We start from the raw sequence: 23,738 nt of genomic DNA on the forward strand, positions 1-23,738 counted from the left end.
AACGGTAGAAAATCCGCTCCATATTCGCTCTGGCACCGGAAAGTCATGCGTCTTCAAGATATATCGTGATACAGACAAGAAGCACGGTTGTAGAGACGGCGCAGGCGAATTTAAAAGGAGCACTTCGCAAGTGTCGCATGGCATGGAGGCGCCCTGCTCTTTATCTCTATTTTACCGTCCACTTGTGCACCGTGCGCCCGCCGATATTCGTAAGTGTGGCCGCTTTCTTAAAAAGAATTCGTTCACGTTCACTGCACGCCTTCCGCACTGTTCCAAGTACGTTCAACGCCATCTTATTCGTTCCTTCCGCGTAAAATAACGACTTGCAACGATACCGCACAGTAGAGTCTGCGAACGCCACTTCTGCGAAGGGCGATACACTACCCAAAAGGGAATCATGCGCGGTGGTGTGGCTATTCCGACTACACGTACGAATTTCACCACGGTCCAAGCAAATAATTCTTTCTCCATTAATACAAAACTAATGCTTACACGGCAGAGCGGCGTTATGTTCTCCTTTTTTTTTTTTTTTGAGCTGCACGATTTCATTCGGACATGCGGGAAACTCTACTTTCAGTATTAGAGATCCTCAATAAATATTTTATTAAAGAACGAAGCGAAATCTTCCAATAAACCTTGGCTGCGACTTCCAGAGGAGCAGTAATATGTAGCGTAAGTAAATATCTATCGACAAGACCACTTTTAAGTTCATTTACTCAAGCGACAGGTTCCATAATATAGCAATACATCTCGCTGCTCGTGAATCTGCACTAGCAGGTCTTGTTGCCTCGACTCTGCTGCGAGTAACTGCTGAAGCTGAGCATAGAGCGTGCGCAACATTTCGCCGGTTTGTTCACTCCGACATGCCGTAATCGCGTAAGCGCTTTTGCCGCACTAGAAAAATTCTGATTTATATGAAATGGCACTCAGCACACATATGCGACAAGTTTTAAAAACAGCAGTAGATGGGCGCACCGTTTACGCCTTCGGAGTTGTGTCTAAAAGTGCCGAATTTTCACGTGGACTTATACCAAAAAGTATTGTTAGCATTTTTCACATTGTACGAGTACGCATTACGAAGCGGTGTCGTTTATATTGATCACTGTGATGGGACATAAGAACACGCGTGAAAATCATTACCAGCAGCATTTACAAAAGAAGTTAGTCAATGATTGCGGTAGTCATCATTTAGGGACTTGCAATATGCCGATACCCATGGCACCATCATTACGTGAATTACTCCTCCAAGTTTTATATGGCTTAGTCTCACACATTCTCCATTTTATAAAAATAAAGTGCAATACCTAACAGAATCTTTACGTGACTAAAGGTCGAACATTGCATCTCCGCGGTGAGTGAGATGAGATGACGTGTTCCTAGCTTAAAATTTGTATGCGGCTACTATGTAAAACACGGTAGCGATATTACGTAGAGGTTGCGCTTACGCTGCCATGTCCAGCTGGGGCGCTCAGCTATCCCCGGCGCTGGTTCATTTAACCTGTGCTTCAGAAACCAACTGCGACGTTACTTGTCTAATGACTCGTTAGATGTGTTTCATACATTCCTCAATGAACAGAAAACGCACATTTTCGTCTCGGCCCGTGTTCACTGCTTTCGGATTGTTGCAGGATATCCATATAAATGACGTGGAACTTCGGCGGCCGGTTATAGTGGTTAGCGTTTTGCTAACTTTTACCACAGTCGGGAACTTTGTCATCGCCGGCCTCCAGGACACCGTGTTTGCCAAGACAGTCAGCGCCAAGGTAAGAAACGCGATGTCACCTTCAACGTAACGTAGTGCGCTGGTTGTTTCGGCGAAAAATATCGTCCCCAGCTCTCGTAACCAATCACCACGAGCTCCAATAGCCACCGACTGAGATAATATAGAGATGGAAAACGGCATTCAACTCGATGCCGGTCACGGTCGCGTCCTAACGCTTCTTAAAACGCACAGAGGGGCGTGGCACACGTGCGGTTTCTTTGCAGTAACTTCCAAAACGCCCCGCCTCTTTCTTTATGTTTCGCTCTTCTGTCCACTGAAAACATGCTCTTTCGCCGTGTAATTTGGTGCTATGAAATTATTCGGCACGTGAAAAAAATAATACTGCAACACGGAACACTGAAAAAGGAGGTGATTTCTCAGTGCTGCAGACTCCTCTTGAAGTAAAGACGCGATGGATGACGTTTGTCTCCCTTACGAAGGGCAGGACCCGTATTTTCAAAACGCTGTTACATTATAATTGCTCATGAGAAAAAATTCCTAGTTAATCCTAATGCTGGGTACACTATTAGCGAACGGTGGCTGCCAATGGCCTGACGCACTTACGAACTAGAATATCTATGAATTCATCGCCAGGAGGCTGCCGGTCAGGGCGGTCGGCTGTTGCTATATAGCTTTGCATTTCATGTGACCCTTTTTGTCGATATATGAAACATCTGCCGAAAATTAACAGTACGTTGGCGTACTTCTACTCTGTGCATCTTTTAACGCCGTTTTGCATATACCATTGAGTTATGTACAATGTTTTGTAATTGGGTGTGGCAGACAACACAGTTGTAATCTTTGGAATGAATTGCTTAAAAATGTTGATATTATTTTGCCAGCAATCAAAATCAGTATTCGAATAATCAACGAAAAGTTCACTGAAGCCTTTTTAACTACTTAGTTTAAGCCACATAAGGAGATTTCAGAACGGAAACCAGCGTGTCCTCAAGTCACATTTAATCGGAATATATTTCGAAACTGGCACCTGTTTCAAGCTACGCACCGTCAAATTTGCGCTAGAATACATTGTTGATCCACTTAGCATTCTTCACCGAAAGGTATTTAGCATTCCATTAGAATAGAAATAGGCCGTTGCGAGAGACTCATGCTTTATAAATAGCTAAACCGTTAAGGAATTAGCTAGGCCGTTCAGAGGTCATAGTTTTTTTTTCTTTTTTCACCTTTCTACAATATAAAATGCCGGCGCCAGTGACCTATAATGGCCGCCCATGCGAAGGCGCCGGCACCAACGATCGTCCGAGTTCTTTGGACGCACGACGCGCGCGACAGTGTTCCTGAAAGACAGTGTTGTAATAGTAGGCCGACAACGACACGACCGACCGACCGACGACCGTGGGTTGTGGCAGTGCGACGTGGATCCGAAGCGACTTCGAACGACGCCGTCTAATCCAACCTGCCCACTGGGCTCCGCCGGGCTCGGTACGATCGTCTGCCAAAACCGCCAACCGAATCACGATTGCCGCAACGTCTGTGCTTGTTGTATGTGTATTTTGCTGTGCTCAAAACGAATGGAAACATGTTTACGAGCTCCGTTGTCTGGATAATCAGCACTCGCCTATCGCCGATGTTGTTTACGTTACGCGTAGGCCTAGCGCGTCCATCGAGTTCTTAACTGGCGAGTGAAGGAACCCAACTGAGAAACTCTATTGAAGGAAATTAATTTTCTGGTCCGTTTGGTGCTGCAGTGATTTAAAATATGGCACTCCTGACGTCGTGTGATGTGTGATGTGGTGAATGAACTGTGTGGAACTTGGGGTGGTCAACCGCGGCGTGTTTCGTGTGGTGTCGGGTGGTTCAAGTTTAACGGGCAAGTTCTGCGCTGTTTTCAGTGGCAAAGCTAACTTCCGAAAGCGAAAGACACTAGTAACCGAGCTATGGGAAGTACTTACATTATCAGCCATGCCGCCCGTTTCAGCTGACACTGCGCTATTCTATTTGGCATGTGAATCCAGTTCAGTACAAGTTTACTGTGCTCCTTCACTCACTTCTTTCAAGTACATCCGTCTTTTGGGCTAGTTGTAGATAAATCGCTCGTGTAGCAATCAAGAACACTGACGCACTGAAGCATACGTGACAACGCAGTCATGTTTGATTCAGTGTGTCCTTATACTTGAGCACTGCAAGAAGAAATCTGTTTGCAACGTGTGCCCCGTGTGCAGTGCATAGCAGGGCCTGCATCATGCAAGACCTATGCATGTAGCAGTGTACACCATGATTGCTTCGATGCCTGCTTCAGAAGCAGCAAGTACTGAGTCAGTGAAAGTATAACTTATTTTTTATCTCACTTTTTGTTTATGGAAAGTGTAGCTAGTGTGAGTGCATTGTGTCAGTGCAGTGGATATACTTAAACTGCTGGAATACCATCAGCTTCTACTAAAATGTTTCTTGCTGCGATACTATAAATTGTAGTCAGGACAAAGATCTACTCAAAACTAAGTTACTAATGCATCTGCGCAGAATGCGTTTGATCAACAAGCTAACACTTCCACAACAACAATGTGGCGATGCCCAGCATATGTGCTTGCAATAAATACATTCCGTAAAGGTGAACGACTGGGCCTACAATAACAAACTTTGTAGTAGCACTGAGAAAAGTGCTGCCATGCGTATCAGCCACAACAAAACTGCTGTACGTCCAACCTACTTCCGTGGAGGCACCTCTATAAAGATGGTTCGGGCCCTTCTCATTCTGGGTGTAACATTTAGCTCTTCTCTCAACATTTCCGCATATGTCACCAGCACTGTATCTAAGCATTGGCCCATTCTTGGGCTTGTGTCCCGTGTCTCCCTTCCCTGATGACGTAAGGTTTTCCGAGCACTGTACGCTTATATCATTCCGTCACGACTTGAGTACTGCTCATCAGTATAGTTCCCGTACCAAACTCGCGACGCCAGCAAATTTTAGCTTGTTCAGCGCCGGACCACACGCACCCTCTGCTCTCGCCTTTTCGGTTGTCGCAAGCTCATGCCAGCCTACGAGGATTGCCTCAAAACCCTCAAGTAGCACACCCTGCAATACCAGCGCAACATTGCACTATACTGCAGGGTACTAGACGGCTCTCTGAACAGCACTAATCTTCCTTCAGTTCATCTGAACAAGTGGTCAGCACAGCCCGAGCCCTCATCTTGCCTCTATGGCCCGACACCACAACTCCATGATTATATCTGGCATACATAGCTTTCACTTCACCCCCCTTGGCCATTTCGATTCTCCTTCCTTGGAACCCGACTGAATTGGCGCTCCTGTGTGTTGTGCACCCGTCGAATGTGTGCGTGTATGCCGTGCTGTGTTATTGAGCAACTGTGTGTGTGCGTGTGTGTGCACGTGGAGGGGAAGGAGGTGTCGTCTGCATCCTGCAAATTCCTGCTCTATATGGCTGGTTATCAGGCACCTCTAACATACAGGCATCAGCCTTTCTTTTAGTCGAGAGTGCCAAGGTACCACTAAGATTATTATTATTATTATTATTATTATTATTATTATTATTATTATTATTATTATTATTATTATTATTATTATTATTATTATTATTATTATTATTATTATTATTATTATTGTTGTAATCATCACTACGACCACATTGATTGTGTTGCAGCCAGCGTGACACATATTTCAAAATATTTCTGGAGCTTTGTGTGCTCTGACTCTTCTAAAAAGAGTGCCAAAGATATACGTCTTTTTCGTGAAAATAGTGGTGCTGTCTCGAACACTGCTGATGTCCTTGCAGAACATTTCTGTTTGCTATATGGTGTGAAATATGCTTCAAGTAACCGTCCTTCTCAGTCTGGCACGGTGTGTACGCTATCAGTCAATGAAAACCTTGTTTTCAAGTGTATGAAGTGCCTTAAACCTTCCCTTTATTGTGGTGTTGATGGTATTTCTACCGCAGACCTTAAGACGTTTGCAAGCATACTTGTTCCCTGTTCTCACAAGAACCTTCAATTGTTCCCTAAAGTCTAGTACTTTTTCTAGCACTCGGAAGGTAGCATGGACATTGCCCATGCACAAATCATGTGCTAGATGTGCAGTTACTAACTGCCGACCTATATCTATCCTCTGCAGTGCGTCAAAAGTGTTTGAATCGATATTGGATTCCTTGCTTTCTGTTAGTGCTAAGAGCATTTAATTAAATGAACAGCATGACTTTTTGTGCCGGCAACTTCAAACTATTTGAGACCGTCAACAGTGTTCACCACTGCATCGACTTCCAAAAAGACATTTTTTCACTCTCAAACTGGTGCAGAAACAATAAGTACTCTTAAATGCTTCCAATACTATGGCATTAAGTTATATGCAGAAAACGCACCATGTGAAATTTTGATACACCCTACGTGATGCTCCACTTCTTAGGGTCGATGAAATGAAAGATCATGGTGTGTACTTCGACAAAAAGCTAAGCTTTTCTTCACATAGATAAATACACAACATGGCTTTCACGCTCTTGGAATTGCCTGCCGTATATTGCGTGATTTCCACTCACCTGTTGTGTTCCTGAAATTCTCCTGTGTGCCTCCAACTACTAGTGTAGGCCTCTATAGGAGGGGGCGCATTGAGCAAATCTAATTCTGGCCTCATTGAACGCATCCAGAATAAATTGATATCCATCTTAAAGCACCACTTTTGTCACTGTGGCGACCACAGTTGAGCCTTCTCAAATATACTTCAGCTCGCACCTCTAGATTCAAGACATAATTAATCACATCTTTAGTTTCTGTGTAAGGTGGTCCATGACATACATTCCCTAAAGCTTCTTGATCATATGCATTTGTTCGTGCCGCAACATTATACCAGGTAGCATTTAACATTTGTTGCCTGGCCTTGTTGCAAGATTGTGCTATATAAGACTGGACTCCAAAACATACTTCAGAGTGCATTTCCTGTGTTTTGTGTATCTGTAGATAATCACGTAGGATTAACTACCTTATACTATTCCTCATTTCCTTTTTTCCCTGTTTGTTTCTCTATCTTGCATTTTTTCGTGTACCACATTCACGTTTACTGTACATTTTGTCTCACATGGTGCTCGTTAAGTGCACCAGTACAAAGGCTCTCTAGCTGTTCCTGGGCACTACAATAGACATTTAAATGATTGATTATTATCGTAGTATAAAATCCTGCTTTTTGAGTATGTACTAGTATAATATTTTAGTACAGTAGCTTTCGTGCAATTAAAAAATGGCATGAATTAAGAAAGTGCAATAATGATATGCTATGTGCCTGATCATATGCATTGTGCTATTAATTTCTTCTGAGTTTTAATAATGGCTGGCTACTGTATCCAGTGTTGTGCAATAAAATAATATGCAACAGCAATTATTGCGTGCCTCGCAGCACATATTGAATATATCTTTCTCAGTCAAAACATCATAGCAGGCTGAAAACAATAAACTGCATTATTTTGTTTGTGGTGACGAAGTGTATAAATTGTGAAAATACCCTGTTTATATATTTCTTGTACTATGCAAACGAGCTGCTCCCATAAATTTGTATAAGCGCTTCAATAGTACGACTAGGCAAAGGGCAACGAATGACCTCTATTAAAACCCTCCAATTCTCAAAGTTTTATTATCTGATGGCATTTCATTTCAATAATATAAAGGAAGACAAAATTGACATGTGGAAACCAGTTACAATAGAACATGGCCCTTACACTGTGAAAATGTTTTGTAGCAATACACTGAATGTGAAGGCCTCCGGATGCGGTGTTAATGCATCAATACAACCTAGAATAATAAATGAGGTGCTCCATGGGCTAGATTTGGCAGAATCGAGAATCGGGGGGAGACAAGCTATGAATTACATAAATTTTAGCTATGATATTTTTTTTTGTGAGTGCTACAGGTGTTTCAGTTCTTTTTGCTGAGGTTCTCAGAACCCACTATTTCACGTTTCTTTCATGCACCAACAAGCATAATTATATTGATACGGATGCTTCATCTGTATCCGGTTACCGTATTTCACCGGCTCAAAAATGTTAACCGTTATCGCTCGGTGCACGATGCGCCTGAACGTATCGGAAGTTTCGCGAGTGTTATCGATGGTTCTGTCTGTTGTTCGCGAACCTTGCTAATCTGATTGCATACGCGACACGAATTGTGTTGTAGTTTCTGGAAGGCGCGCGGGCACCAGCGAATAGGCTGTAACTTTCGACGACTGATGTATGCAAACCGACGCGCTTGTCCCGCAGAGCAGATTTTTGATAATTGCCGACATTGCTCGCCACTATCGTTCCGATTGAGTCTGCACTATTTATTTACCGTCACTGCTACGTGACAATATTTCCAACATAGATTTTTTCAGTGATACCTTGCACACCTAATTCTTACATAGTTGGCTGTGCAATGAGCCACCAAAAAATGAAATGGTACAACAGTTTTTGATATGATATGGCATCCTCGTGCAGGTGTTTGCAAAGCGATCTTGCAGACAGACGACGCGCGAGCGCTGATGTCGATATTTTGTGCACTATTGTTACTTCAAAAATAGAAACGAACAGTCGCGGCAGGCGTATATTCATTATTCAAACGTATTTTTCATACCTAAAAGCGCGTACAGATCACTAACTTATTGCTTCAAGCTTAGTTTAAAGCAGGCTGCTTTAGGCCGGACTTTGACGGATGAAGACAAAATAGTCCAGCAAGAGTGCGCCGCAGCCGAGGAGCGAGCTTCGGCGCGCGTCAGAGCTTCTGTCCAGTGGTTGCGTGCCCTCTTCCTCCGACCTACGCGAAGCGAAGCGTTCGCTTGTCGGCGCGTGCCGAAGCTTGCCGAAGCGTGCCAGTGGTTTGGCCATAAGACTTTCCGAATGTTTCAATGTGTCCACAATTCCTTCGCTATATAGTAAAGTGTGGAGGAGCTTCTCTATATGCGAGCGTGGTACTTTTGCACTCCGTGCTTGACACAAAGCGCACTCCACCACACTACGCAGGTGCCCGTCTGCGCATTTTCACCGATGCCTGGCTCGCACGCGTGCTTCGGGTCACTGGCGCCGGCATTTTATTGCGGTAGCAATTATGTCGACACTCCATCCGCATTTCTGTCGTCGCCCTCGGCGTCAATGTCGCCTTGATGTTCCGCATAACGTCCAAAGGGCGATAGCATCATCCATGCGCGCCGTATTCTTGTTGTTGTTCTTTAGTTTTGCTTTGTATTTTCAAACGATGCTTGTATAGCCTTGCTTGCGCCAGCGTCTGTGTTGCCGTACATGATGATGATGACAAAATGTATTTATTAAGGGATGGCGCGAAGGCCTATAATGGGGAATAGGAAGAGAAGGGGGAGGCGTAGTCAGAGCCGTCCTAGAAGCTGCGCGTCCTTGGAGAAAGCCAAGAGCGAGTCCAGAATGACCCTGTCGGAATCCATTGAGCCTGTTGCCGGTCTAATCCACTCCTCGTAGGACGACATTCGCACCGCCCTCAGGTGGTGGTCCTGCTGCTGAGCCTGTCGCTGGCACTCCCAAAACAGATGGGGCTGCGGATGGCCGCGTGGCCATGTCGCAGTAAGGGCACCTGTGCGCCGCGTGGAGCGCTTCTTTGTCCGCGGAGGGCCGGGTTCCGGCCATGGAAGGGAGTTGGGAGACGGAGATGGAGGGCGTCGTTCCCGGCGTGGCCGGTACTGCCGCCACCGCTCCAGCACATCCGGTGTGAGGACGAAGCCGGAACGGAGCCTATGCTGCAGCACCTGCCCCGACCTGGGAAGACCCGCTGGAAGTGGGTCTGGGTCTGAGGGCACACTCGCACGGAGTTCCGTCTTGCGTCGGCTGGCCTTGTTGCCGTACATAAAAACTCAAGCCGCGGGAAAATAAAAACTGCATGTCGGGCTGCGAATTCGCGCCACCTATAGACCAGAGCACGATAGCCTCGCACCCAGACTAACCGAACGCATACTCTCGCACCCGGGTTGCCCGGTTGGCCGGCGCCATTTTGTACTGGGCTGCCAAAGTGTGTTCGCCGGCGACCGGTAGACATGGCAAGCGTTAGCTCTAGGACTCCAAAGTGCGGAAATGTGCCCGTTCACGCGGATCCAAAGTACAAGAAGTCATCTGGACATCATTGCGTCGTGTTTGGATGCCAAAACAACAAGCGCAAAAGGAGAAGGTTGCTTAGCGCTGTTTGCGAAGAGCACAACACACGTAGGGATTAGTGCCGGTGCGGTGTTTTCAGCCTGCACCGATTTCCATCCGCAACGAAGAATGGCAACCTCTGCCCCCAGTGGATAGCTGCAATGAATAGGAAGAACTACCAACCCAGTGAAAATACACGAGTGAGTATTCGATCTGTGTATATTTTGGTGCCACGTTCCACTTTGCGCCCTACCAACGTAATATGTGCAACACGCAGGTTTGCTCCGAGCACTTTCGGAACAACAAGCCTACAGAGAAGAATCCCGTGCCGATGCTTCGCCTTGGCTATTACAAAAAGGCAAGCCTTTTCGTGTTTTCAGTAATGCAGAGCCCTCGACAGTTAAGCGGAACAGTTGAGTTTGCGGTTAGCAATACTTGCAGCTGGTGCACGGCATGACCATTAAGCGTGAACGACAAGTTGTAGGCAATAGAATGTTGCCCTGCTGGTGAGCGTTATTGCTATGAAAGTAAACCGAAGTCTGCTCGTCACGTAGCACGCGTCCACAAAAACGTAAACGACGACTGCTCGTCGCCGAAGGTGTTCTTGCAGCGCGCCTGTCTTTACGAGCTTGTGTTGCAGGTGTCATTCGTAACGAATTCATTTGAGCCTCCTGAGCTCTAAACTGCGTGAGGGCTGCTATGCGGGGCAAAGCGCAAGATTTTTCCGTCCTTATAGCAAGGAAAATAAGGTGGTTAATGATTGTTGTATTTTGTAACAAAATTTTGCTCGTTCTCGCCAGTTTCTCTTTTTTTACTGTATTTTTTTCTAAGGTAGCGCCAACAATCCGATATGGCCTCGCACAAGCGAAACAGGTCTGATACCTGGTAGCTGCACTTGGTGGGGCTAATTTTTTGGACTGCAGGCGCGGTTGCTGTCTTGTACCAAAGGGGTCCCTGATGATGCAGCTTTAAGTAGGTATGGTAATTTTGTGTGCCCTGTCATGGTTTGTACAACAACTGTACAACACCTGCAGCTGTCATGCTCACCCTGTTGTAGGGGCTTTGACTGCACACATAGTTTAGCGTTATAACTACTGTAGTTTCTCATTTTCCAATGAGTGCAGGTTTAGCATCATATATGCTGCTTGTTCGAGTGCTGTAGGCTTGTGTTCTGAATGTTGTACGATAAATTGCACGATACAATTGGCCTGGTGTATTTTCTATTTCATTTTGAGAGGACTTTACATCTTCGGAACACTGATGGCATGGGAAAGAACAACAGCCCGTCTTACTATAACATATATATTGTTTTCAATGTGCAGGTGGTGAAGGACAGGTGTCTGCTAATCAGGCAGGCTATAAGCCCAGTCAAACGACCTCGCCAGTTGGTTACCAAACGTGGCCAACCCAGTAGTGACCATGACAAACAAGACCAAACTGAAAGTGCAGACGACAATGTTCTGCGTGCTTTAATAATATATGGCACAAACACAGTGCTGTAGAGAGAGAGAACAAATGATGAAGATAGGGAGGTTAACCAGGACTGAGCCCGGTTGGCTACCCTACACTGGGGAAAGGGAAAAGGGGACGGAAAGATTAAAAGAAGAAAAGAAAGTCGACTGGGTATATTGTTTGGTCACTCAGTCCAGATCACAGACGCTGATTCAATCCAGTAGCCTTCAAATATCGCAGCAGAGCTTTTGTGGCCTTTTGTAGCTGCGATATGCGAGGCCATGGTCCCAAGATCTTCTTCAAGGTGAACGGTGTTCTATCTAGCTGATTGAGAGCTGTGCAGAGGTCATGTCTTTCGTTTTGAAAAGATGGGCAGTAGCACAGTAGATGTTCTATAGTTTCCTCGGCACCGCAGGCATTACAGTCAACGCTATCAGTCATTCCAATCAAAAACGTATATGCATTGGTGAATGCGACGCCTAAGCGTAAGCGGCACAGCATTGTTTCCTCATTTCGCAGAAGCCCTGGTAACAGCCGCAGTTGCATAGAGGGGTCGAGGGAATGCAATCGTTCTTGGGTGAATTCAGGTGTGTGCCACTTCTCTAATGTCATACGGTGTGCTACCTTGCTTAGGTGTTGGGCTGCGTCGGTCCGCGATAAAGGTACAGAAACAAGGGTTGCTTCTTCGTGTGCTTTCCTAGCAGCTTCGTCAGCGAGGTCGTTGCCGGAGATACCGCAATGGCCAGGCAGCCACTGAAACACGACGTCGTGTCCTTTCGCTATCATACGATGGTGCATTTCTCGTACCTCCGACACTAGTTGTTCACACGACCCGCGACGAAGAGATGACAGAAGACATTGTAAGGCCGCCTTCGAATCGCAGAATATTGCCTACCGATTAGCGGGTTGGTTGTTAATGTTATCAACGGCACCTCGGAGGGCAACAAGCTCCGATCCGGTCGATGTTGTCATGTGAGAAATCTTGTATCGGACGCTAATTGATCGTGATGGTATAACCACTGCGCCAGTGGAGGTGGTCTGAGTGGAAGAGCCATCCGTATATATGTGGACTCGGTCAAAGTAGAAAGTGTTCAAACAATTCAGAGCTGCTTGCTTCAGGGCCAAGGTAGGCAGGTTGGTCTTCTTTCTTATCCCTGGAACCGTGAGACGCACTTGAGGTAGTTTTAAACACCACAAAGCTGAGGTTGAACGTGCTGAGGGTGTGAAGCCCGATGGTAGACAGGCACGATGGATGCTGACCTCGTTGGAGAAGGACGCCTGTGGTCGTCGTTCTGGCAGGCAGGCAAGAGAGCTTGATTGCATACGTGAAACATGACGAACATGGGCCCTAAGCGTGTCGATGCTAATGTAAGTCGTGATTGGATGGTCTCGAGCCATTATAATGGTTCCTGCTGTTGAGGCGCTCCGCGAAAGTTCTAGGCAAACACATAGTGCCTGTGCTTGCACGCTCTGTAGTTCTCGAAGATTTGACTTGCATGTTTTAGCAAGCACGGGAGAACTATAACGTAGCAATCCGATAAAAAGTGCTCGATATAACTGTAGCATGAAGCCCACTGACGCTCCCCATGTTTTCCCGGCGATAAACTTGAAGACATGAACAATAGATGTGAGCTTCTTCTTCAAGTGACCGCTGATGACCAGATGCAGATGTCGTCGGCGTAGATTGAGACACTCACTGTTTCCGGTAGGGATTCGGCCAGCCCAAGAAGTGCGAGGTTGAAAAGAATAGGGCTTAGAACCCCACCTTGGGGAACTCCTCGGCATATGTAGTGGTCGGTAGTCGGGCCATCTCCCGTACGTACGAACAAGGACCTTTGTGCCAAGTAGTTTCTGATCCATGGATATACTCGCCCTCTTAGTTCAATTGTCAAAAGTGCGTCTAGAATGGGTTGATGGTAAACGTTGTCGTAAGCGCCTTTCACGTCCAGAAAGAGCGCTACTGATAATCGTTTTCAAGATTTTTGCTGTTGTACAGATGACACTAAATCGATGACACTGTCAATCGACGAACGGCCTCGTCGAAATCCCGCCATAGAATCAGGGTAAATCTTGTGGTGTTCTAGGTACCATTCGAGACGCATGAGGATCACGCGTTCCATGAGTTTTCCGACGCACCTGGCAAGTGCTATAGGCCGATACGATGCCAGTTCGAGCGGCGACTTTCCTGCTTTTAGTAGCCGTACCAGGCGGCTGCGTTTCCACTCCTGTGGGACGACACCATCTTGCCATGAACTATTAAAAACGCTGAGGAGTTCTCTTCGTGCTTCTCGGCCTAGGTGGCGCAAAGCAGTATATGTTATGCCATCGGGCCCTGGTGAAGACGGACACCTACAGAGCGCCATAGCAGCTTCTAACTCTTCCATAGAGAATGGAGCCTCCATATTGGTATCTCGTGGACCGGGGATGTCGCTTAAAGCCATGTCGGGGACTAAAACTGTGTCGCCGGCGATTTGCGCGCAAAATTCCTCTGCAACGTCTATCTCACGGCGGTTTTGACAGAGAGCGAGGGCGTTAAAAGGGTGTCGTTGCTGGGGTCTTGAGCAAATACCTCGTAGGGTACGCCACACATGGGACAATGGCTTGCGGAGGTCTAGTGACCCGCAAAAGCATTTCCATCTTTGATCCGCTAGCTTATCCATTCGGCGTCTTATCTTCTTTTGCATGCGCCGAGCTTCTCAGAGGTCAAGAATCGATTTTGTGCGCCTGTACCTCCTTTCAGCGCGGTGACGTATTGTACGAAGCCTTTCCAATTCAATGTCATTCTCTGTACGCTTTTTCGAATGTGTGAAGCAACGCGTGCAATCTTGCATTGCGTCTGCAATTATGTCTTCTAATCTGCGTGCGATATGTTTCTTGCAGGTGTCTTCTACTCGATCTTGAAAGACTGACCAATCGATTTGGCGAGATACATCCGGTAATGCGGCGTCTGGACCATTGATTCTCACATAGGTCGGAATGTGATCACTTCCATGGGCTTCAATATCAGTGAACCAGTGCACGCTCGAAATCAGGCAACGTGACACCAAAGTCAAGTCAAGGCAGCTACTGTACGTTGTTCCTCGCAGAAATGTCGGACTTCCGTCATTTAGAAGACACAGGTTGTGGCCTGATGCGAAGGATATTAATGACCTGCCCCTCGAATTTATCCTGGAGCTTCCCCATATATGGTGGTGAGCGTTGAAGTCCCCTGTTATTATCCAAGGACCGGGAGTAGTAGCCATAATATCTTCTAGTCTTTTGCTGTCAAACTGACTTGTTGGGGATAGGCAGACGCCAATAATAGTAAAAGACAGTCTGTTCTTTTTCACACTAACGCAGACGTATTGGTTACCGTCGTGTGGCGCTACGGGTTGCGAAAAATACGTTAGGTCCTTGCGAATGTAAACCAGAACCTTACTACTACGGGCACACGTTGTTGAAACAAAAGGTTCATATCCTGATAGTCTTATGGAGGCTGATAAGTTCGGTTCACAGATCACCAGTATAGGAAAGTGGTAGTCAAACACGAACTGTCGAAAATCCGAAATACGTGACCTTAGGCCTCTCGCATTCCATTGGAATATGGAGGCGTTTCTGACATCATCCCGGTACGATCGCTGTTGCTGTCGATGAGCCATGGTTCTGCTGTAGAAGTTCTCAAGCACTGGACTTCTGAAGGCTCGCTAGAACCGGATTGATGGCATCCAGCACTTGCAACGCACATAGAGCTGTTGGTGTCTGTATCTTGTCCAGAAGAACACGAATAGCACTCACCGGAGAGCTGATCATGACAAAAATTTGCTGATCTTGGTCCGTCAGTCTATCAGGAACAGTCGAATTGTCCCTTGCTGTAGAAGTCTGATTTCGCTCAGTAGGAGCATGTAGCCTCGGGAGTGCAGGCCACGCGTCAGCAGCAGGGCTGTTCGTTGCATCTTTGTCCGTTGTGCTGACTGCGTTTGGCCTGGGCGGAAGAGTGGGTGGCAGTGTACGTGGCTGGCGCTCTGCAGAGGCTTTGAAGGTTCGTGATCGACGTCGGCGACGCGATCATCGCCGCCTAATAGATGTTGCTGCTTCTCGGTGAGACGAGTGGTCTCTAACTATTTTCCTCAATATTGCCATTTCCTTGCGAATTAAAGGGCATTCCTTCGAGAAGGCATCGTGAGGGCCACTGCAGTTTGTACACTTCAGCACACTGGCTTCGCACGTGTTAGTGGTGTGGGGCCCAGTGCAGCGAGAACAGACGGTAGTTTTTTTGCACACACTACTCACATGCCCAAACTTCATGCACTTCCAGCACTGCAGCGGTTTTGGTATGAAGGGGTGAACTGCGTGTCGGAAGTGGCCCACTTTTACATGCGATTGTAGGGATTCGCCTTTAAATATCATTTTGACACACCGCGACCTGCCGAGACGAAACACGTTTGTGATGATGGTGTTTTCTGTAGCTGGCTTGATTAAGATCGACAGATCGGAGCCGACAATGGTCTCATCAACATCGTAAATTACGCCACTACTGATTTGTTTGCCCAGCGGGATATGATAGCCGACTTTCATCCCGTCAAGTTCCGCGACATTGCGCAAAGAATCCAACGCAGCCGCGTGTTCTACGTCAATCGCTAGGACATTCTTACGGGTGTTCACTCTGATGCCTTTGATTTCATTCGGAACCAGTGCCTCTAGATGTGAAGACACGGCTTGCCTGTTGAGGCGTCTCAAGTTGTCAGTAGCGAGAACTGGTGTGAACAGAATGGTGAGCTCCTCGGTATTCTGCGAAGATCTCACGGTGGACTCACTCGAATTCGAGGATGCGCTGAGAAACCTTCGTTTGGCTTTACGACTCCGCACCAGCTCGAAGGCGTCATCACAAGAATCTTCACCGCTGATATAGTACTGCATGGTGTCGTCGCTGTCAGTGTCGCTGTCGGTGCCGTTGCGGTTCCTGGAGGCAGCCGCCGCGGGCACTGCCGACTCCGGCGGACGCGCGTGAGACTCCATCTCCATCGCAGTAAAGGAAGAAATAGTTCACTGGCAAAGTCTAAAAATTTCACAAAATAAATAGAGCTGGAAGACTCGGTGGTGGTGGTGGTGATGATGATGATGATGATGATGATGATGATGATGATGATGATGATGATGATGATGATGATGTCCTTGATGAGTTTGGCGTTCTGCCTGAAAGGCACTTCGTCTTCCTCCTTCAACACAGTGCTGTATATTCTTTCACAGGTTACGTGCCAAAAATGCGGAGATATTACAGCTCACACGTGTTCTAGCATATAGCGCGCAGTTTGTACAAACGTAATAGCGTAATAATCTGCAGCGGTGGCGTAGAGGTAGAACACCCGCCTCGCGTGCAGGAGGTCCGTGGTTCGAATCCCGGTGCCGGCAATTTTCCACCGTATTAAAAAAGATCCTCGTGTTCATAAAATTACCCAAACAGGCCTGGAGTGTGGCCTGATCCCGGTGACCAGAACCGGTAACGCACTCCCTCACCAGAGCAGGATTGGCCACCCTGGTGCAGTACTTGGCCACAACCTCCTATATGAACACAACAATCAAACCCCGGCTCTCAGTCCCCAGCAGCTGCGAAGCAACTGACCACGGCAGCGGTCAGACCTGCGACGCAGCAGAGGGTGCTAAGAATCACTGGCTCCGGACAGGCCGCCATTCGAATATGAACCTGGCAACGATTAACGCTAGAACGTTATCTAGTGAGGCGAGTGTAGCATTGCTATTGGAGGAATTAGAGGACAGTAAATGGGATATAATAGGGCTCAGTGAAGTTAGGAGGCCGAAAGAAGCCCATACAGTGCTAAAAAGCGGGCACGTCCTGTGCTACCGGGGCTTAGCGGAGAGAAGTGAACTAGGAGTCGGATTCCTGATTAATAAGAATATAGCTGGTAACATACAGGAATTCTATAGCATTAACGAGAGGGTGGCAGGTCATGTTGTGAAACTTAATAAGAGGTACAAAATGAAGATTGTACAGGTCTACGCCCCTACATCCAGTCATGAGGACCAGGAAGTCGAAACTTCTGTGAAGACGTGGAATCGGCGATGGGTAAAGTCAAAACAAAATACACTATACTGATGGGCGACTTCAATGCCAAGGTAGGCAAGAAGCAGGCTGGAGACAAGGCAATGGGGGAATATGGCATAGGCACTAGGAATAGCAGGGGAGAGTTATTAGTAGAGTTTGCGGAACAAAATAATATGAGGATAATGAATACCTTCTTCCGCAAGCGAGATAGCCGAAAGTGGGCCTGGAGGAGCCCGAACGGCGAGACTAGAAATGAAATAGACTTCATACTCTGCGCTAACCCTGGCGTCATACAAGATGTGGACGTGGTCGGCAAGGTGCGCTGCAGTGACCACAGGATGGTAAGAACTCGAATTAGCCTAGACCTGAGGAAGGAACGGAAGAAACTGGTACATAAGAAGCCTATTAATGAGTTAGCGGTAAGAGGGAAAATAGAGGAATTCCAGATCAAGCCACAGAACAGGTATTCGGCTTTAACTCCGGAAGAGGACCTTAGTGTTGAAGCAATGAAAGACAATCTTGTGGGCATCATTAAGGGGTGTGCAATGGAAGTCGGTGGTAACTCCGTTAGGCAGGATACCAGCAAACTATCGCAGGAGACGAAAGATCTGATCAAGAAACGCCAATGTATGAAAGCATCTAACCCTACAGCTAGAATAGAACTGGCAGAACTTTCGAAGTTAATCAACAAGCGTAAGCCAGCTGACATAAGGAAGTATAATATGGATAGAATTGAACATGCTCTCAGGAACGGAGGAAGCCTAAAAACAGTGAAGAAACTAGGAATTGGCAAGAATCAGATGTATGCGTTAAGAGACAAAGCCGGCAATATCATTACTAATATGGATGAGATAGTTCAAGTGGCTGAGGATTTCTATAGAGATTTATACAGTACCAGTGGCACCCTCGACGATAATGGAAGAGAAATTAGTCCAGAGGAATTCGAAATCCCAAAGGTAACGCCGGAAGAAGTAAAGAAAGCCTTGGGAGATATGCAAAGGGGGAAGGCAGCTGGGGAGGATTAGGTAACAACAGATTTGTTGAAGGATGGTGGACAGATTGTTCTAGAGAAACTGGCCACCCTGTATACGCAATGCCTCATGACCTCGAGCGTACCGGAATCTTGGAAGAACGCAAACATAATCCTAATCCATAAGAAAGGGGACGCCAAAGACTTGAAAAATTATATACCGATCAGCTTACTGTCCGTTGCCTACAAGCTATCTACTAAGGTAATCGCAAATAGAATCAGGAACACATTAGACTTCTGTCAAGCAAAGGACCAGGCAGGATTCCGTAAAGGCTACTCAACAATAGATCATATTCACACTATCAATCAGGTGATAGAGAAATGTGCGGAATATAACCAACCCTTATATATAGCTTTCATTGATTACGAGAAAGTCATAGAGTCATAGAGGCATTACGGAATCAAGGTGTAGACGAGCCGTATGTAAAAATACTGAAAGATATCTATAGCGGCTCCACTGCCACCGTAGTCCTCCATAAAGCAAGCAACAAAATCCCAATAAAGAAAGGCGTCAGGCAGGGAGATACGAAATCTCCAATGCTATTCACAGCGTGTTTACAGGAGGTATTCAGAGACCTGGATTGGGAAGAATTGGGGATAAAAGTTAATGGAGAATACCTTAGTAACTTGCGATTCGCTGATGATATTGCCTTGCTTAGTAACTCACGGGACCAATTGCAATGCATGCTCACTGACCTGGAGAGGCAAAGCAGAAGAGTGGGTCTAAAAATTAACCTGCAGAAAACTAAAGTAATGCTTAACAGTCTCGGAAGAGAACAGCAATTTACAATAGGCAGCGAGGCACTGGAAGTCGTAAGGGAATAAATCTACTTAGGGCAGGTAGTGACTGCGGATCCGGATCATGAGACTGAAATAATCAGAAGAATAAGAATGGGCTGGGGTGCGTTTGGCAGGCATTCTCCGATCATGAACAGCAGGTTGCCACTATCCCTCAAGAGAGAAGTATATAACAGCTGTGTCTTACCAGTACTCACCTACGGGGCAGAAACCTGGACGCTTACGAAAAGGGTTCTACTTAAATTGAGGACGACGCAAGGAGCTATGGAAAGAAGAATGATAGGTGTAACGTTAAGGGATAAAAAAAGAGCAGATTGGGTGAGGGAACAAACGCGAGTTAATGACATCTTAGTTGAAATCAAGAAAAAGAAATGGGCATGGGCAGGACATGTAATGAGGAGGGAATATAACCGATGGTCATTAAGGGTTACGGACTGGATCCCAAGGGAAGGGAAGCGTAGCAGGGGGCGGCAGAAAGTTAGGTGGGCGGATGAAATTAAGAAGTTTGCAGGCATGGCATGGCCACAATTAGTACATGACCACGGTTGTTGGAGAAGTATGGGAGAGGCCTTTGCCCTGCAGTGGGCGTAACCAGGCTGATGATGATGATGAATAGCGTACTTGTCCGATGTATTCGCTTCTGCAGTCTGCACAGCACTCAGTGTGGCCATTGCGGACTTGCATGAGGTCTTGAAGTTTGATTGGATCGAGACAGCAAAAATGACAGGTTAGATAAAACGCGAAACACGCCTACCGCCCAGCTAAAAAGCCCAAGTTTCGCTTTTGCGCCGTGTCGCATCTCCTGGTGTGGCAGTCCAGACCTGCTACTTCGCGGCGCTTAGGATAGATGGTGCGACCAGCGCTCATCAATATGGCGGCGCGCTTTGAATTCACGGTGTTCTGGTGTATACCTCTGGCTTGCGAGACCACCGCGCCAACCGATCCGGCCATTCTCAGCAAATCATAGGCAAGCCTTAAAGCGGGGTTTTATGAGCACGAAGAAGTAGACGCATCACAAGGCGCGAGCCAATCACAGACGTCCGCTCCCTCCGGAAGAGGGAAAGGGTGTGATGGTTTCTTCGCTCGCCTCGCGCCCGCCGTTTCCCGCCAGTTCAGGCCCGGCAATCAGTTCGTTCTGCCAAAGAGCAGGCTGCGCTGAAAGAACCGCAGCGGGAGCGGGCCGCGCGTTCGGCTGAAAAGCTGGTGGCGTTTCATGAACGCCGCCGAGAAATCGCCGCTCGGCAAATGGCTCGTCGTCGACGAGCCGGCCTCGCCGTGAGAGAGCGCGAAGCCGAGGCGTTACGACAACGAAGAGCCGCGGATCCCGAGTCTCGCTTGCACCACCCTCCACAGTAGTGGAAGCGCAGTCTTCTCATACGTTATTCGCGATAGCAATTGCACGGACAGTTCACGCGAAATTTAGCGGAATTTTTGCTGTCGCCGCCTTCTTAATGCCCAGTAAATATTTATGCATATGCATGCTACAAGTTTATTTTTGCCATGTATGCAAGGTAGATGCTCTACATTATTGAAAGACTAACTTGCTCAGACCATGTTTTTTTTTTGTGTGGTCTTGACTGAATTGCAGCGCCCAAACAATAGTTACGAATCATTTGATTCAGAGCGTATGCCTTTTACCTTAAATTTTCTCGCAAAATTAAAAAAGATAAAAACAACATTAGCGGAGTTATATCGCTCAAAGTCATGTAGTTTCTCTGGCGCCGCTCGTTACGCGCGCCTCAGTGGTGCTGCTCCAATTCCATTACAGGCTTTACAAGGCATGTAATGCCTTGTAAGGCTTTAAAGCCTTACAAGGCTTTAAAGGGTGCCAGAAATTTGTTGCCGGCGTCTCTCACACCCACGTATAGTCAGAACGTTGTCCAAGTAATTGAAGCACATCGCTAAAACCTTCATATCACTGTCAAAGTTTTGCCTTTCAAGCGAAGCTGCCAGATTTTAAATACCGTTAGTAGTGTCTCACGCCGTAGTTAGGCGCCAGCGCCGCCGCCACTGCACGAGAACTACTGTGGAGCTGCGCTTAACAGCTTCACTGGAAAATGACCTATATAAATTCTTTTTGTCGGAAAACTTTATAAACGCATATGTCGAAACTTTCTGTCGTCCATTGGGATATGCCTAGCGAACTTTCTGACTACCATTGGTAAACTGCAATGTGTGCCGCGAAGTATGATTTACGAGAGTGGTTCAATAAATAACGAGACTAATTCGCTGAAATTTGAATTTCTGAAGTTTAGTCACCCGCGCTTGCATTCCCTTCTATATGGTCCCGAGTAAGAGAAATGGACGCGTCCTACCATTTCTTCCAAGCTTAGATAACATAAGTGAAGCCATATTTTGACGCCTGTTTAAGGATCGCCTGCGATGACTTACCTGCATCTTGTTCTCTGTCAAAGCATTGTTTTTTTTTTGTTTTTTTTTGCGGTGAGGTCCACAATGCCGGAGAATCACCCATCTGAAATGCAGTACGGATAAGGGAATTGTTTCCATGCTTCGAAGAACCGTAATAAAGGACATGATTTAACGTGTAACAAAACATGTAGTCATATCTAAAACACAATGTAGGTGACTTTTAGGAAAGTGGCAAAAGATGGCTTGACTCACGTCATCTAGGCTTTGTTAAAACTCAGCGTACACTTAACAAAAATAGAATAAAGGTTCCGAGAAATAATTTTTACATGTAATAATTCCGTAGTCTCAGTCTTTTGATTGACCAAAGTAATTAAAAATCTCATCTGAAAATTTTATATATATCATTGAGATAGCAATTATACGGACACTCCAGGCGCATTTACGCCGTCGCCGTAAGTCCAACGGTGACAAACAAAATGGTGGCCGCGCGCCGTATGCTGTATGTGCTAGTGAAAGCGTGCGAGGGTGAGCCGGCGAACGCGGCTCAACCTCGCGTGTGCGAGCGATCGAACGCAGGCTAAAGGCGCGCCCTCTCCTACCGCGCGCGAGGGACGCGGGTGAGGTGAGGGAGGGGGGCGGGGGGAGGTGGAGGCGCTCTTCTCCGGCGGCTGCTGCTTATGGCGCGGCTGTGCGGGCGCTATTAAAACTCCTTAAGCCTGTTTCACATGCAATCGAAAATGCTCGCGAATCCTGCCGCCGCGCCGCAGAAATCTGTTTCGAGCGGCGGCGGCGGCACTAGCGGCGGGAGCTGCGAGGTTCGGGCAAGTTGGAATTTCGTCGCAGCGGCAGAACGGCAGAGCGGCAGCACCGCTTCCGAACGGCCCGTCTCGACACGTGACTAGTGGAGTACTAGTGCGGGAAAGCCTGCGCATAGGAGGATGTTTATTATGCGAAGCATAATACTAGAGCTCAACCCAGCTCCTCAGGCGCGGCGGTGTCGCCTTCAAGGCTGACCACGTGACACCGTGACGTCACGACAGAGGAGAAACGGGGCTCCAACTCGCGCCGTCGCTCGCGGCGTCGCGGCGGTATATAAGCAGCTGCGCTTGTTTCTAGGTGGCTTTGGCTCAACTCTTGCAAGATGGGCTGGGTGGGAATCGAACCAGGGTCTCCGGAGTGTGAGACGGAGACGCTACCACTGAGCCACGAGTACGATGCTTCAAAGCGGTACAAAAGCGCCTCTAGTGAATGCGGTGTTGCCTTAGAAACGAGCTGTTTCTAAGGCTCAGGCGTGCGTCGCTTGCTCAAGCGCACATTTCGTTGCCGCGCCGAACGCTGCGTTGCTCGACGCTCACCGCGTCCAATGCGGGGCGCGTAGTCGCTGCGCCGTAGCCCATTGTCTTACACCCCTTGGCGGGTCGACGGGAACGCTGTCGCGTTCCACTCTTGAAGGCGAAGCAGAGTAACGCATGAGTTGTTTCTTCGTCTAGCCGAACCAAATATAGCCAAGCAACAGCAGTTCACCAGGCTAAACAGTGGTTCAACAACTAAAATAAAGGCTAGTATGCTTCGCATCCTGGGCTTAACCTTAGCTAAGCCACAGCCTTTTTTACTTGCTACACGTGGTACGGGCGACATGCCAAGAGAGCTTTTCAACGAATTGATAATTGCTAAGCGCAGGATATGTATTTATAAAATAAAGAGTTGAGCGGCAGGGACAAGCCATACTTATATTGGTAGTCGCAAACTATCGAAACCGGCTGAAAGTCCCGTCTTTTGCCAGCAACACTGATATTTGCAGCGGCGGAAAACGCGCGGCGGCAATGCATGTGAAACGAAACCTCGCGAAAAGCTTCGCAGCGCCGCGCCGCTGTTCGCTCCATTCGCTCAATCGCTTGCATGTGAAACAGGCTTTAAACGTCGTACAGTAGCGACACTCTCCTCCTCCGCCTTGACTCCTCCTCGTTTCTCCTCTCTTTCACGCTACCTCCTCGACCGTGGCACCGCCTACACTGCTCGAGCGTAGCAACGGCGCCAACATGCGCTCCTCGCCACTCTGTAGACGCTTCTCGAGCAAAAATGGCGCTGATGCACGGCGTGAGGGCCCACGTGATGCTATTAGGCCAATAGCGACCTGGCGTCGGCCTCGGCCAGAGCGCGCGAGGAGGAGGCGGCCTTCTTCAAAGCGTGGCACTACTTTAC

General features: G+C 47.4%; 1 protein-coding gene across 1 annotated transcript in view; it reads left to right on the forward strand.

Moving 5' to 3' along the window:
* The window catches only part of LOC142592648 (multidrug resistance protein mrp-7-like), a 226,056-nt gene that overhangs the window by 51,414 nt on the left and 150,904 nt on the right, over positions 1 to 23,738 (forward strand). The window contains exon 5 of the mRNA XM_075704207.1: positions 1,629 to 1,763. Within this exon, the coding sequence (XP_075560322.1) occupies positions 1,629 to 1,763 (135 nt within the window). The remainder of the gene's footprint in view (positions 1 to 1,628; positions 1,764 to 23,738) is intronic.

The sequence above is a fragment of the Dermacentor variabilis genome, chromosome 9, assembly GCF_050947875.1.
Source record: "Dermacentor variabilis isolate Ectoservices chromosome 9, ASM5094787v1, whole genome shotgun sequence".
Classification (NCBI taxonomy): domain Eukaryota; kingdom Metazoa; phylum Arthropoda; class Arachnida; order Ixodida; family Ixodidae; genus Dermacentor; species Dermacentor variabilis.